The 14,551-nt window shown below is 36.4% G+C and overlaps 1 protein-coding gene across 7 annotated transcripts in view; it reads left to right on the forward strand.

The window, feature by feature from the left end:
- The window catches only part of CEP85L (centrosomal protein 85 like), a 239,290-nt gene that overhangs the window by 213,232 nt on the left and 11,507 nt on the right, over window positions 1-14,551 (forward strand). For all 7 annotated transcript variants that reach the window (XM_017541076.2, XM_017541077.2, XM_037742954.1 and 4 more), the window contains 4 exons: window positions 5,718-5,870; window positions 7,906-8,060; window positions 11,496-11,613; window positions 12,080-12,130. In XM_017541076.2, coding sequence (XP_017396565.1) covers window positions 5,718-5,870; window positions 7,906-8,060; window positions 11,496-11,613; window positions 12,080-12,130 — 477 coding nt within the window. The remainder of the gene's footprint in view (window positions 1-5,717; window positions 5,871-7,905; window positions 8,061-11,495; window positions 11,614-12,079; window positions 12,131-14,551) is intronic.

Here is a 14,551-nt window from a genome sequence, read left to right on the forward strand (position 1 = left end):
GTTTGTTGGTTTTCAGTGTGTTATTGTTTTATGGGTCCTGTGAGATTTATGCTTTAAGGAGGTTCTGATTTGGTGTATTTCAAGGTTTTGTTTTGGTTTTGAGACCGAATCTCACTCTATCACCCAGGCTGGAGTGTAGTGGCGCTATCTCAGCTCACTGCAACCTCTGTCTCCTGGGTTCAAGTATTTCTCATTCCTCAGCCTCCCTAGTAGCTGGGACTACAGTTGCGTGCCACCCCACCAGGCTAATTTTTGTATATTTAGTAGAGATGGGGTTGGACTATGGTGGCTAGGCTGGTCTTGAACTCTTGACCTTGGGTGATTTGCCAGCCTTGGCCTGCCAAAGTGCTGGGATTACAGTCATGAGCCACCATGCTTGGCGTATTTCAAGGTTTTGTTTCAAGATTTAGAGTCATTTTAACAGTTCTTGTAGTACTGGCATGGTAGTGGCAAATTCAGCATTTGTTTTTCTGAAGAAGTACTAAATTGTAATGTAACCTTGTTTAGGCATTTTAGACATAATTTAAACTCAGCACATAGTTTCTACATATGGAAAATTTAAATGACAAAGATAGCAATAGCCTTGACCAAATTTGCACGTGTGCAGACAATAAAAACTGTATCATTAATGCCTCCTGGTTGATAGCAATTTATAGGATGACATCCACGGTAAAAGAGGACAGATAGCCCCTAAATTCTTGATTACAGTGACGTAAGTTTTTTTTAGGTTTAAATACATATTTTTTTATTATTCAAACAGAGCCTCACTCTGTCGCCCAGGCAAGAGTGCAGTGGCATGATCTCGGTTCACTGCAGTCTCCGCTGCCCTAGTTCAAATGATTCTCATGCCTCAGCCTCCCGAGCACTTGGGACTACAGGCATGTACCGCCACACACAGCTAACTTTTTTGGTACTTTTTTTTAGTAGAGACCGGGTTTTGCATTGTTGAAACCCCATCACTACTGGTCTCACACTCCTGACCTCAGGTGATTTGCCTGCCCCAGCCTCCTAAAGTGCTGGGATTACAGGCGTGAGCCAACACGCCCTGGAAGTGTAAATCTTGGAATGAAATAAGATAAATCATATATATATATAATTTTTTTATTGCACTTTAGATTATGGGGTACATGTGCAAAAGATGCAGGATTGTTGCATAGGTGCATACATGGCAATGTGGTTTGCTGCCTTCATCCCCTCGTCACCTATATCTGGCATTTCTTCCCATGTTATCCCTCCCCAACTTCCCTACTCCCCTGCTGTTCCTCCCATATTCCCCCTCAACAGACCCCAGTGTGTAATGCTCCCCTCCCTGTGCCTATGTGTTCTCATTGTTCAACACCTGCCTATGAGTGAGAACATGTGGTGTTTGTTTTTCTGTTCCTGAGTCAATTTGCTGAGAATGATGGTTTCCAGATTCATCCATTTCCCCACAAAGGACACAAACTCATCGTTTTTGATGGCTGCATAGTATTCCATAGTGTACATGTGCCACATTTTCCTTGTCCAGTCTATCATCGATGGGCATTTGGGTTGGTTCCAGGTCTTTGCTATTGTAAGCAGTGCCTCAATGAACATACATGTGCATGTGTCTTTATAATGGAACAATTTATAATGCTTTGGATATATACCAAGTAATGGGATTGCTGGGTCAAATGGAATTTCTATTTCTGGATCCTTGAGGAATCACCACACTGTCTTCCACAATAGTTGAACTAATTTACACTCCCACCAACAGTGTAAAAGTGTTCCTATTTCTTCACATCCTCTCTAGCATCTGTTGTCTCCAGATTTTTTAATGATTGCCATTCTAACTGGCATGAGATGGTATCTAAATGTGGTGTTGATTTGCATTTCTCTAATGACCAGTGATGATGAGCCGTTTTTCATATGTTTGTTGGCCTCATGTATGTCTTGTTTTGAAAAGTGTCTGTTCATGTCCTTCTCCCACTTTTGAATGGGTTTGTTTTTTTCTTGTAAATCTGTTTTAGTTCTTTGTAGATTCTGGATATTAGCCCTTTGTCAGATGGGTAGACTGCAAAAATATTTTCCCTTTCTGTTGGTTGCCGGTTCGCTCTCATGATTGTTTCTTTTGCTGTCCAGAAGCTCTGGAGTTTAATTGGATCCCACTTGTCTATTTTGGCTTTTTTTGCCAATGCTTTTGGTGTTTTGGTCATGAAATCTTTCCCTATGCCTATGTCCTGAATGGTTTTGCCTTGGTTTTCTTCTAGAGTTTTTATGGTGTTAGGCCTTATGTTTAAGTCTTTAACCTATCTGGAGTCAATTTTAGTGTAAGGTGTCAGGAAGGGGTCCAGTTTCTGCTTTCTGCACATGGCTAGCCAGTCTTCCCACCACCATTTATTAAACAGGGAATTCTTTCCCCATTGCTTGTTTTTGTCAGGTTTGTCAAAGAGCAGCTGGTTGTAGGTGTGTGGTGTTGCCTCTGAGGCCTCTGTTCTGTTCCATTGGTCTATATCTCTGTTTTAGCACCAGTACCATGATGTTTTGATTACTGTAGCCTTGTAGTATAGTTTGAAGTCAGGTAGCATAATGCCACCAGCTTTGTTCTTTTTGCTTAGAATTGTCTTGGCTATGCAGGCTGTTTTGGTTCCATACGAAGTTTAAGGTGACTTTTTCCAGTTCTGTGAAGAGGGCTATAGGTAGCTTGATGAGGATAGCGTTGAATCTATAAATTACTTTGGGCAGTATGGCCATTTTCACAATATTGATTCTTTCTAACCATGGGCATGGAATAGTTTCTTCATCTGTTTGTGTCCTCTCTTATTTCCTTGAGCAGTGGTTTGCAATTCTCCTTGAAGAGGTCCTTTACATCGTTTGATAGTTGTATTCCTAGGTATTTTGTAGCAATTGTGAATGGCAGTTCATTCTTGATTAGGTTCTCTTTTAGTCTGTTATTGGTGTCTAGGAATGCTTGTGACTTCTGCAAATTGATTTTGTGTCCTGAGACTTTGCTAAAGTTGCTTATCAGTTTAAGGAGATTTGGGCTGAGATGATGGAGTCTTCTAAATATACAGTCATGTCATCTGCAAATAGAGACAATTTATTTGACTTTCTCCTTCCTAATTGAATACCCTCTATTTCTTTTCCTTGCCTGATTGCTCTGGCTAGAACTTTCAAATCTCTCAGCAATTGCTTGTTCATAAAGGATTTTATTTCTCCGTCACTTATGAGGCTTAGTTTGGCAGGATATGAAATTCTAGATTGCAAGTTGTTTTCTTTACGGATGTTGAATATTGGCCCCCACTCTCTTCTAGCTTGTAGAATTTCTGCTGAGAGATCCGCTGTGAGTCTGATCGGCGTCCCTTAGTGGGTATCCCGACCTTTCTCTCTGGCTTCCCTTAGCATTTTTTCCTTCATTTCAACCCTGGTGAATCTGAGGATTATGTTCCTTGGGCTTGCTCTTGTTGAGGAATATCTTTATGGTGTTCTCTGTATTTCCTAGACTTCAGTACTGGCTGCCTTCCTAGGTTGGGATGTTCTTCTGGATAATATCCTGAAGAGTGTTTTCCAGCTTGGATGCATTCTCTCCATCACATTCAGATACACCTGTCAAATGTAGATTAGTTCTTTTTACATAATCCCATATTTCTTGGAGGCTTTGTTCATTTACTTTACCTCTTTTTTCTCTAATCTTACCTTCTAATTTTATTTCATTGAGTTGATCTTTGACCTCTGATATCCTTTCTTCTGCTTGGTCAATTCGGCTATTGAAACTTGTATATGCTTCGCGAAGTTCTTGTGTCATTTTTCAGTTCCATCAATTCAATTATATTCTTCTCTAAGCTGTTTGTTTTCATTAGCATTTCGTCAAACCTGTTTTCAAGATTCTTCAGTTTTTTTGCATTGGGTTAGAACATGTTCTTTTAATTCAGAGAAGTTTGTTATTACCCACCTTCTGAACCCTGTTTCTGTCAATTCTTCAAACTCCTTCTCCATCCAGCTTTGTTCCTTTGCTGGTGATGACTTGTGATCCCTTGGAGGAGGAGAGGTATTCTTGTTTTTGGTGTTTTCATCCTTTTTGTGCTGGTTTCCTCCCATCTTTGTGGATTTACCTACCCGTGGTCTTTGTAGTTCGTGACCTTTGGATGGGGTCTCTGAGTAGGATGCCCTTTTTGTTGATGATGAAATTATTTCTTTCTGTTTTTTAGTTTTCCTTCTAACTGTCAGGCCCCTCTGCTGTAGGATTGCTGGAGGTCCACTCCAGACCCTCCTTGCCTGGGGATCACCTGTGGCCACTGCAGAACAGTAAGGGTTGCTCCATTTCTTCTTCTGTTATCTTCCAGAAGGATGCCTGCCAGATATTAGCCTGAGCTCTCCTTTATGAAGTGTCTCTTTGGTTATACGGGGGTCGGGGAGTTGCTTGAGGAGACAGTCTGTCCCTTATAGGAGCTCAGGTGCTGAGCTGTGAGCTCCGTTGTTCTGTTCTGAGCTGCTGGGCAGGTACGTTTATGTCTGCTGAAGCAGAACTCATAACTGCCTTTTTTTCCCAGACACACTGTCTGGGACGGTGGGACTTTATGTATAAGTTTCTTACATGCTATTGCCTTTTTTTGGAGCTGCTCTGCCCAGCAAAGAGGTAGCCTAGTCACAGTCTGCCAGCAGAGGTGTTGCTGAGCTGCCGTCGGTTCTGCCAGCTGCTGTGTAAAGTTCCTTACGGTTTTGTTTATGGAGGTATAGTTAGAACTGCCTCAGTAATGGCAGTCTGCCTCAGTAGTCATGGACTGCCTCAGTAATATCAGATGCCCTTCCCCCAACAGAGCTATACTGTCCCCGGTCCAGCGCTTGCTGTGAAACTCTCAATCCAGAGCATTTCAGATTGCTGGTCTTTGTGGAGGTGGGACCCGCAGAGCCAGTTCACCTGTCTCCCTGTTTCAGTCCCCTTTTTTTCAGTTGAATAGGCGGCTCTGCTGCCCAGGTGTTTCAGGCGCCAGTTGAAAGGGCTGCCCATATTTGTGTGAGTTTTTGTGTGGAGACCCGCTGCGCCATCTGCTGTGCTGGTAACTCCTGGTGCTTTTCAGCCCAGGAATCTCCTGTTCTGTGGGCAGTGAACGTTTGTTTGGAAATGCAATGTCACTCACCCTCTGCATTGTTCTCGCTGGGAACTGCACTCCAGAGCTGTTCCTATTTGGCCATCTTCGAGGTGGAGATCATGGTCCCCAGCTACAGGCAGGAGCCGCAGGGCAGGGGGCTGGCAGCAGTTCACGTGGGGCCACCAGGTGGCTCCTGCAGTCAGGGGGCAGTTGGTCCAGTAGTTTCGGATGCCCAGGCTTGGCTTGGCTCGCTGGAGAGCAACTAAGCATGAATGAGAGCAAACGTTCAGGGCTGTGCATGGCACGTGTGAGTAAGCAAATGTTACCTTTTCATCGATAAATCTTAATTGAGTTGCTAGTGGACTTCACTATAACCTGAAACTTAGAAATCTTCAATGAAATAAAGTTCTAAGGCTGATCTGGAGCTCCTGATCTTAGGTGAATCGCCTGCTCCAGCCTCTCAAAGTGCTGGGATTACAGGTGGTAAGCCACTGCACCTGGCAAGTATAAATCTTAGAATGAAATAAGGTAAATCTTAATTTAGTTACTAGTAGCCTTCACTATAACCTGAAACTGTTGGTGAATTCAACAGTGTCTAAGATTAAAGTGTTAGTTTTGTTATATCTTTTAATGACTTAAAACTACTGAAGATTCATAATTGTTTTCTAGCTTAAAACTAGAGATCGATACATCAGTAGCCTGAAAAAGAAGTGCCAGAAGGAATCTGAACAAAACAAAGAAAAGCAGAGAAGAATTGAGACCCTGGAAAAGTACCTGGCTGATCTTCCAACTCTAGATGATGTGCAGAGTCAAAGTCTACAGGTAACATGAAGTTAAATTCTTGTCTTTAAATGACATGAAAACATGTTGTTCTTAACTTTACTCTTTAGAAATTTGGCTAATTGGCCTGGCACAGTGGCTCATGCCTATAATCCCAGCACTTTGGGAGGCTGAGGCAGGTGGATCATGGGGTCAGGAGTTCGAGACCAGCCTGACTAACATGGTGAAACCCTGTCTCTACTAAAAATACAAAAATCAGTTGGGTGTGGTAGCATTGTCTGTAATCCCCGTCACTCAGGAGGCTGAGGCAAGAGAATCGCTTGAACCTGGGTGGCGGAGGTTGCAGTGAGCCAAGATTGCACCACTGCGCTCCAGCCTGGGCAACAGAGTGAGAATCTGTCTCAAAAAAAGAAAAGAAAAGAAATAAATTTGGCTAATTAGAAATTAAATCTATGTGTTTAGTTGCTGTTTTGGGGACTTAATTTTAATCAGAAAATTTGTTTATCTAAGCATGCATAGTAGATCTTTCTTGTCTGTTAATAAGTGATTACTTTTCTAATGGTCCTGTGTTGTAACTCTCATTTAACTACTGTAGAAGTTAGTTTCTAAACCAGTCTTACCAGCCACTACCCCATACACACACATGCACACACCCCCAGTTCTGTCTTTTTCCAGCAGTCTGTAGGATTCACCAAGTCTCAAAAAGACCTTTTGTTGACTATGTTTCTAGATATTTATTTTCTTTATTCTTCTTAACCTTTATATATATATTTTTTCTTATGCCTTGACCTGTGACCTCAATTTACTCTTCTGACTTCCTTTTTTTTTCTTAACAATACCTCAAGAGTCTTTCTCCTAACTCAGGTGAGCCCTACTCTCTTGAAACCTTGTTTATAAATCCACTAGCTCTACTCTTCAGTCTTTTCCCAAAGTTTTTCTAAGCCATGGATTCTCAACCTTGGCACTATTGACACTTTGAGGCAGAAAATTTTCTGTTACAGGGGTCTGCCTTGAGCATTGAAGGGTGTACTTCTGCATCCACATATGTGGCCTCTACCCACTAAGTGCCAACTGCCCTGCTCCTTCTCCTTTCTCCCAAACCCAAAATGTCAACAGATATTTCCAAATGTCCTCTAGGGGTAAAATTACCCCCAGTTGAGAATCATTAGTCTAATCTATGGAGTGTCACTCTGCATTCTTTAAGACCTATGTAGCATTCTCTGTTTATTTTACATTTAATTTATAAGTTATAAAACTAAGAGAGATCAAAGTCAGGAAGGAACTTAAGGACTACAGAAGGTTGCATGAGCAGGAACAGAGGGCAATGGAAAATATGTAAGAAAATACCTTACATCCATTAGGGTGGCAATTAAGGGTCTTAAACAGATGTTTGTACACTCATGTTTATAACATGATTATTTACAATAGCCAAAAGGTGGAAGTAGCCCAAGTGTCCATGACCAGATAAATGAATAAACTAAAGGATTGTGTATACATATAGTGGAATACTATTAGCCTCAACAAGGAAGGAAATTCTGACACATGCTATCATATGGATTAACCTGCAGGACATTTTGCAAAGTGAAATAAGCTTGTCATGAAATGACAAATACTGTATGATTCTACTTAATGAGATACCTTAAAATTCAGTCACAGAGACAGAAAGTAGAAAGTTGGTTACCAGAGAATGGGGGGAGGGATAGATGGGGAGTTGTTTAACAGATATAGAATTTCAATTTATGCGAGGTGAGTTCTGGAGATTAGATACACAACAATGTCAATGTACTTAAACACAACTGAACTGTACACTATATGACAATTAAAAATATTTAAAATGAGAATATTAACCTTTCTCTGTCTTCCACAAATTTCTAACCCCATTCTCTTCCTCGTAATTCCATTCCTCTAGGTGCCTTTCACACAGAGGAGGAGATGGAGTGTTAAACACTCTAGATAAAATAGTGCGATTTTTTTTTTTTTTTAGCTACAAGTCTGTTAATCCTTGCCAACACAGTAACAATTTCTAATAGAAGCATATTTAATATTTCATGTATAACTGTAAAAAATTTCTCCTTAGCTGCAGATTCTAGAAGAAAAAAATAAGAATTTACAAGAGGCTTTGATAGATACAGAAAAAAAACTTGAAGAAATCAAAAACCAGTGTCAAGATAAAGAGACACAGTTAATATGCCAGAAAAAGAAAGAAAAGGAGTTAGTAACTACCGTTCAAAGGTAAGAAAATTTTCTGAATCCTTTTACATTATTTTGTTCATATTTTTCATAAAACATTTTACTTAAACTGAATTAATTTATAATTTGTATTTTATTCTCCTGTGTTAAAGATGCACTACAGGATGCTCATCACTTATCCAAACTGCTGTGACCAGGAATGTTTTAGATTTCAGATTTTTTTTGGATTTTGCAGTATTTGCAAAGTACTTACCCACTGAGCATCTCTAATCTGATAGTCCAAAATGTGAAATGCTCCAATGAGCATCTCCTTTGAGCATCAAGGAGATGCTCAAAAATTTTTGCTAAAAAATTTTGGATTTTGATGCATTTCAGATTTCAAGTTTTGTGGATTAGTGATGCTCAACATGTATTAAGAACCAGATGCATAATTTCTTTGAAACAGGTTGTCTCAGTTGTAATTTAACATTTTGAAGCAATGCATTGGTGTCTTGCCAAAAGTTTCAGTGAAAATAGTAAAAATAAAAACTCAAACAAAACAAAGACTGAAAATATTAATACAAACCCTTTATCTAATGGCTTATTTTAAAAAGAAAGTAAAAATTCTAAGTAACAAGGGGCCAGCAAAATACCCAAACTGTACTCCTTAGTGGAATATATCAAATTGAAATAATTGGCTCCTATTTCACTTTACTGCAAGTACGACAGTTTTGCCATATATCTTCCAGATTTACTTACATATCTTCCCCCATGGGAGTCAATTAATACAGTTATAATTACAATGAATATCATTTGCAAATTCAGTTTGTGTTTATTAAACCTGGAAATTAATACTGATCCCTGAAAAACCTAAGGAAGTATTTTATATGTATAGACATGGATTTTCTGTTTTGCAAAACTTAAATCTTAACAGCTATAAATAGATAAAACTATCCTGAATAATAAAACAACAAAGCAACAGAAATGAAATGCAAGAAATACAATCTTCATGCTTATATCAATTATACAATTCCATTTATTCTTAACTTTTAAATAAAAATTCATCTGATTCCATGTTAATTTCATGTTAATATTGCTTTACTAGTACTTTCAGTCTTAAATATGCCTTGTCCTACTTTTTTCCTTGGGTTTCAATGCAAAAAATTTCTGATTTCTGGGACAATTCAGTTTTCTGTGTTCCACATCTCAGTTCCAAAAAAAATCATATACCTTTAATTCTACTTCTCTGTCTGCTATTTTCTGTTTCTTGTTCCTAAATTTTCCTTTTTATAACTTTACATCTTATGCCCTGTTTTTTAGTGTCAAAACAGCTTCCCGATCTTCACTAATTCAACCATACAGCTTTTTCTTTCATCTTATTGATAAAATGAAGAGTCACTATGTCTGTTCTGTCATACAGAGCATTATTATAAATTTAAGCTGTGTTACTTTAAGAACAGAATTAGCAACACCGAAAAATAATTTGAATGTTACATTGTTCCACTGTGTGCTTTTACATATTAATATGATTGTATACTTTCTTTTTTATTTAGACTTTATCTTTTATTAGGTTTTGTGGAAACACTGAGCCTGGTATTCTTGTTTTAGAAAGATTTAGTACAGTGCATCTCAGAAAACATTTTCCACTTTTAAATTTCATCTTGATACTATCAGAGATGATACCATCTCAGAAAATTTATCTTGATTTCAAATAAATATAAAGGATCAAAGGGGTGAGGGTGATATCACAGTTTCCTCAGCTCTATAATATTTATTGAGTTCCAAAAGAACTTCAGATGTATATGTGACTATGAATATTTCTAAGCTTCCTGTTCTGTGAATACTTAACAACTTTTGCAATATATAAATTAAATAAGAAAAGCTTCCTATTAGAAATAAAAATTTAAAAAGTTCGGTGAGTTCCTTAGTAATGCGATAGTAGGTACCATTTTTATTTAAGAGGTACTTTGCTTCTTGAATGAACATGTTATATAACCTAAAACTGTGTACATGAAAGAAAATGTATTGGGTATTTTGCCATGAAGAGAGTTCCTCTCTTCATAGCTGGCTCATTTTTTTTTTTTAATGTAAAAGACTTAAATATTTTTAATGCTTTTTGTTTCTCATGAAATGTCTGGAAGTAGTGTCTTGACACTCAATTGGTAAAACAAAACAAAACAAAACAAAAAACTCATTCTGAAATAGAAATAATTTGTTTTGTACTTTAGACTCAAAAAGGCAAATACTTTTATGACAATGTATTACACAACAGTACACTACATTGATAATATATACAAATGTCTTTGGTGCCATTATTTATAAACATATCTGAGGTGCTTATTGTACCATCTAGGACTGTCAGTTCTCTTTTCACAATCTAGATAGGGCATTTCTTCTTTTTTTTTGAAAGACAAAGCATAGATTAGCCATAATTCTTGAAAAAAAAATAAAAATAATGAAAATCCTTTTTTTATTTTTTTCAAAACCTAACTAATAAGAAATCTTCCTTTTAGAGTTCTGCAATGCTTGAGTATCATTACAAGCTAAAGTAGAGCTATTTTTGGTTTCTTGCTGCTATTAATTTGGTTTTGGTTTGGTAATTGTTGTCTAATGATGTGACTTCTTTTAACCAAACATTACTGTTCTTCCTTTCTAGCACCTTCCCCCTTCTCCCATTTTGTCTTTTTATTTTGAATCTGCAGAGAGTCTTACTTTGTTGTTTCCTCTTCTAAAATGCAACTGTGTTCCATGGATAGCATAAGAAAGTGTTCTGTCAAGTTATAAAGAATGAAGAAGAACTCATGAACACAGAGAAGGAAACAGACATTAGGGCCTACTTGAAGGTGGAGGGTGGGAGGAGGGAGAGGAACAGAAAAAATAACTTGGTTAGTATAGCCTTAGTACCTGTGTGACAAAACAATCTGTACAGCAGACCCCCATGATACGAGTTTATCTGTGTAACAAACCAGCATGTGTACCCCCAAAACTAAAATAAAAGTTAAAGAAAAAAACAAAACAAAAAAAAATGAAAGAGAAATGTAATTCTGCTGTTTTAGGCAACAGCTATCCTTACAAGCAAACTTTTGCTGAGCTTAGAATAAAGGACAAAAGATGTGTATCCATATTCTTAGGTTCCCTGCAACAATCATCTTAATCAAGGAATTCTGTTTTTAGAGGAAAAGGAAAGAACACGAGTTAGACTTCAGAGCTCAGATTGGGGTAGTGAAGGACTTCATTGGGGCCTAAGGATGTCACATAATGAACTCTGGACTCTGGTCTCAAATTTGCCATTTCTGAAAAGATGATCAGGCTCTAGCTAATTATGGACCCTTCTTGTATAAAATATAGATAACATTTTTTCATATACTGTCTGTGGGTCTTGATTATTGCTTGATTAAAAAGTATTATAGACCCTAAAAAAGGACATCACTTATGTTAAAATCATTACCAAAATCAGCAAATAGAGCTTATTTTCTTTATAATTGTCTTTTGAAACAGTTTGCAACAAAAAGTAGAAAGATGCCTTGAAGATGGAATCCGCCTTCCCATGTTAGATGCAAAACAGCTTCAGAATGAAAACGATAATCTCAGACAACAAAATGAGACTGCTAGTAAGGTCAGTAGATACCTTTGATAATAAACATGAAATCTGTTCTATGTAGATGTGTATATATAGATACATAATTTATAGCTTCTTTATGTGATTTATATTTTAATATTTAGTCGGTTATATGATTTTTAGTTTGAATGTTTTTATTTGAAAGGAACATAGCAATTCAAACAAAATTAAATAACTGAAATAAAAGCCAAAACAAAAGGATTTCTTTTCCTTTCCTTAATTATTCAGTCTCAAAGTTATTATTAAAAATTGTATAAATTTGAGAAAAGCTTTATCAAGAACTCAAGGAAGCCTTTTGTAGTTTTATACATGTGTGATCCATATCATAGGGGTACTTTTAGTTTTTTAAAAAAGACCCTTTTAGAAAATAAATTTCTGTGCTATGTTTTCTTGAAATGTTGATACTTTTAAGAAACAATGCAAAAATTACTTGAATCAGATATATTTATTTTCTTTGTTTTAGATAATAGACAGCCAACAAGATGAGATTGACAGAATGATTTTAGAAATTCAGGTAAGGAATATTATGTGCTTATTTTAATTTAGCTATATTATATACTCTTAACTTTAAAACATGCATATATTGTATGGAAAGATAATATTTATAGCACTGAGGTAAAGTTGCAAATTCTTTAATATTAATCTTCCATTTTTTGCTGTTTGGTAAATTAATCCTTCAAAAAATTGTAAAGATTCATCAGTGAACAAATCACATCCCTGGCCTTTCTAGTGGGGAGGAATTGGAGAAAATGCAAAATCCGTCTAATGAATGCCAGATGCTATGAAAAAAGTTGCTGTTAAAAATGTTATTTAAGAAAAATTAAGTAGGCTAGAGAGTGCTACATTTGATAGAGTGGCTATGAAGTTTTTCCTGAAGAGGTGATATTTGAACAGGGATCTGAATGAAGACATCCAGGGGAAAAGCATTCCAAGCAAAGGGAGCAACAAATGCCCTTCATGTACCTGATATGTTCTAAGACCAGCACAAAGTCTGCTAGCCTGGAGTGCGGGAAATGTGAGGTAGTTATTCTAAGTGTGATGGAAAGCCAATGGACATCTTTTGCTGAAAAATGTTTAGCTTTATACCTCCTAATTTTACTGTTACTTTTAAAAATCAAAGTAAAAGTGGTAAATGATTTGTAGTTATATACAGTCTTCTTTGTCTTGTGGCTGTATTATTTATCAACAAATATATGAGCCTGATGGATTGATTGACAGAGGTTATAATCTTATATAATTTTGTATTCCTACAGACATAACTTCAGTTGTTTCACAAGCCATTAGAACTTCTAGATTGTTAGATTTCTTCAGCCATTGTTATGTGACTTATTCTGGGCCATAATTCAAGAATTTCTGTTTTACTTGGACACGTTTTCCAAGAAGTAAATCTAATACAAGTTATCTCAATCTAAATTAAGAGTAATCAACTCATGAAATTTGTCATTGAAACTTCAATGACTTGTAAGATTTTATTTATCACATACTATCACATTGTAGGTGTTCAGTATATACTTGCATTCATTGAAATGTACATTTTTCCCCCATTTGTGGAGGCATCTTACTGAAATTTACTCTTACATGTTAACCAAGTCTGTAGTCACATATAAATATGTCATGACAATATATAAATGAATATATACAAGAATATATAATTATAGGCCATACTGTTCTTGTTATTAAAATGTTTGAGCAAACACAATTCATTTATTTCTTCAAATTACGTATAGAACTGAAATAAAATTAATGAGATGAATTTATTACAAATATTTGGGCCTAGACACCATAATCACTAATTATGTTGTCTTATCTTTTGAAACAATGGCTATCTTTTTTTGTTTTCTTTTCATTTTTGTTCTTAGCATCTCATTTGCCCATTCTGACCGTCAAGGTCTACAGATCTAGAGACATAGAGATCTATAGATATAGGTAACAGAGACAGACAATAAATGCTGATAGCTGGCCAATATGACTATATTTATGAGGATGGTATTTGAATAGCAAATTAGAGCTGCAGATGAATATGACTCACATAACGAGAAAATTCTTTACTTGTTTTAAACTCATGTTATTTTTTGGCCCCTCATCATTTAAAAAGACAGAATTTTTGTTTGTGTTTGGTCATTTGTGATGACCTTTCTATAAAACGTATATGCTCTATAAAACTTGAAAATACTGCTTATTCTGAAAATAGGAACACTGTTTCCCTGGCATTAGAAACACTGAAAAGAATACTTTGGGTGGAAAAAATATTGTTGCTTTCTATTGTGGTTAATGGACATAATTTGTGGGTATATTATCAAGCTAATACACCTAGTAGAGCAATTCCCTTCATTTCCTGGTTCTTTAAAGCTGCCTGATTTTTCCTTATCTGCTTACATAAAGAATGATCAGCTTGCATCTATGTAGATTATGATGTCCTTTCCATATGCTATAGCTCTGTTTTTGAATTTCTTCAAATATGTTCACCTAGCCAAAGTAACACAAAATACTATATAATTAAGGATAGCAGAGAGCCTCCCAATTATTTTTAATATAAATTATGCCTTTTGACTATCACTATAGTATTAATCTTATATAAGTTCTCACTGTCACTGTAGTTCGGATGTTCTTTCTTCTTCCACAGTGCTTAGATGTTGATCCATTTTAGAGTGTTCAGTAGGCAAACATAACTTGGTACTATTAGAATTTCATGTGTTACTGCTTCATGTCCTTGCAAACTATTGAGAAGACCAAATTTGTTTGAAGTTCATTTGTCTTGATTTGGTGCACTACATTTCCTTGGGAACAAGCAAGTTTTTCTTACAGTTTAAAGTTACTCCCAAAAGAGAAAAATAAAATCTCAGACTATATACATTTTATGTCCAATTTATAGGAGATAAAAATAGGACATTGTTTCATATTTAGATGCTGTGTTCAAAATACAGCTATAGTTTAA

This window comes from Cebus imitator, unplaced genomic scaffold (assembly GCF_001604975.1).
Source record: "Cebus imitator isolate Cc_AM_T3 unplaced genomic scaffold, Cebus_imitator-1.0 Scaffold130, whole genome shotgun sequence".
In the NCBI taxonomy this organism is placed as follows: Eukaryota; Metazoa; Chordata; class Mammalia; order Primates; family Cebidae; genus Cebus; species Cebus imitator.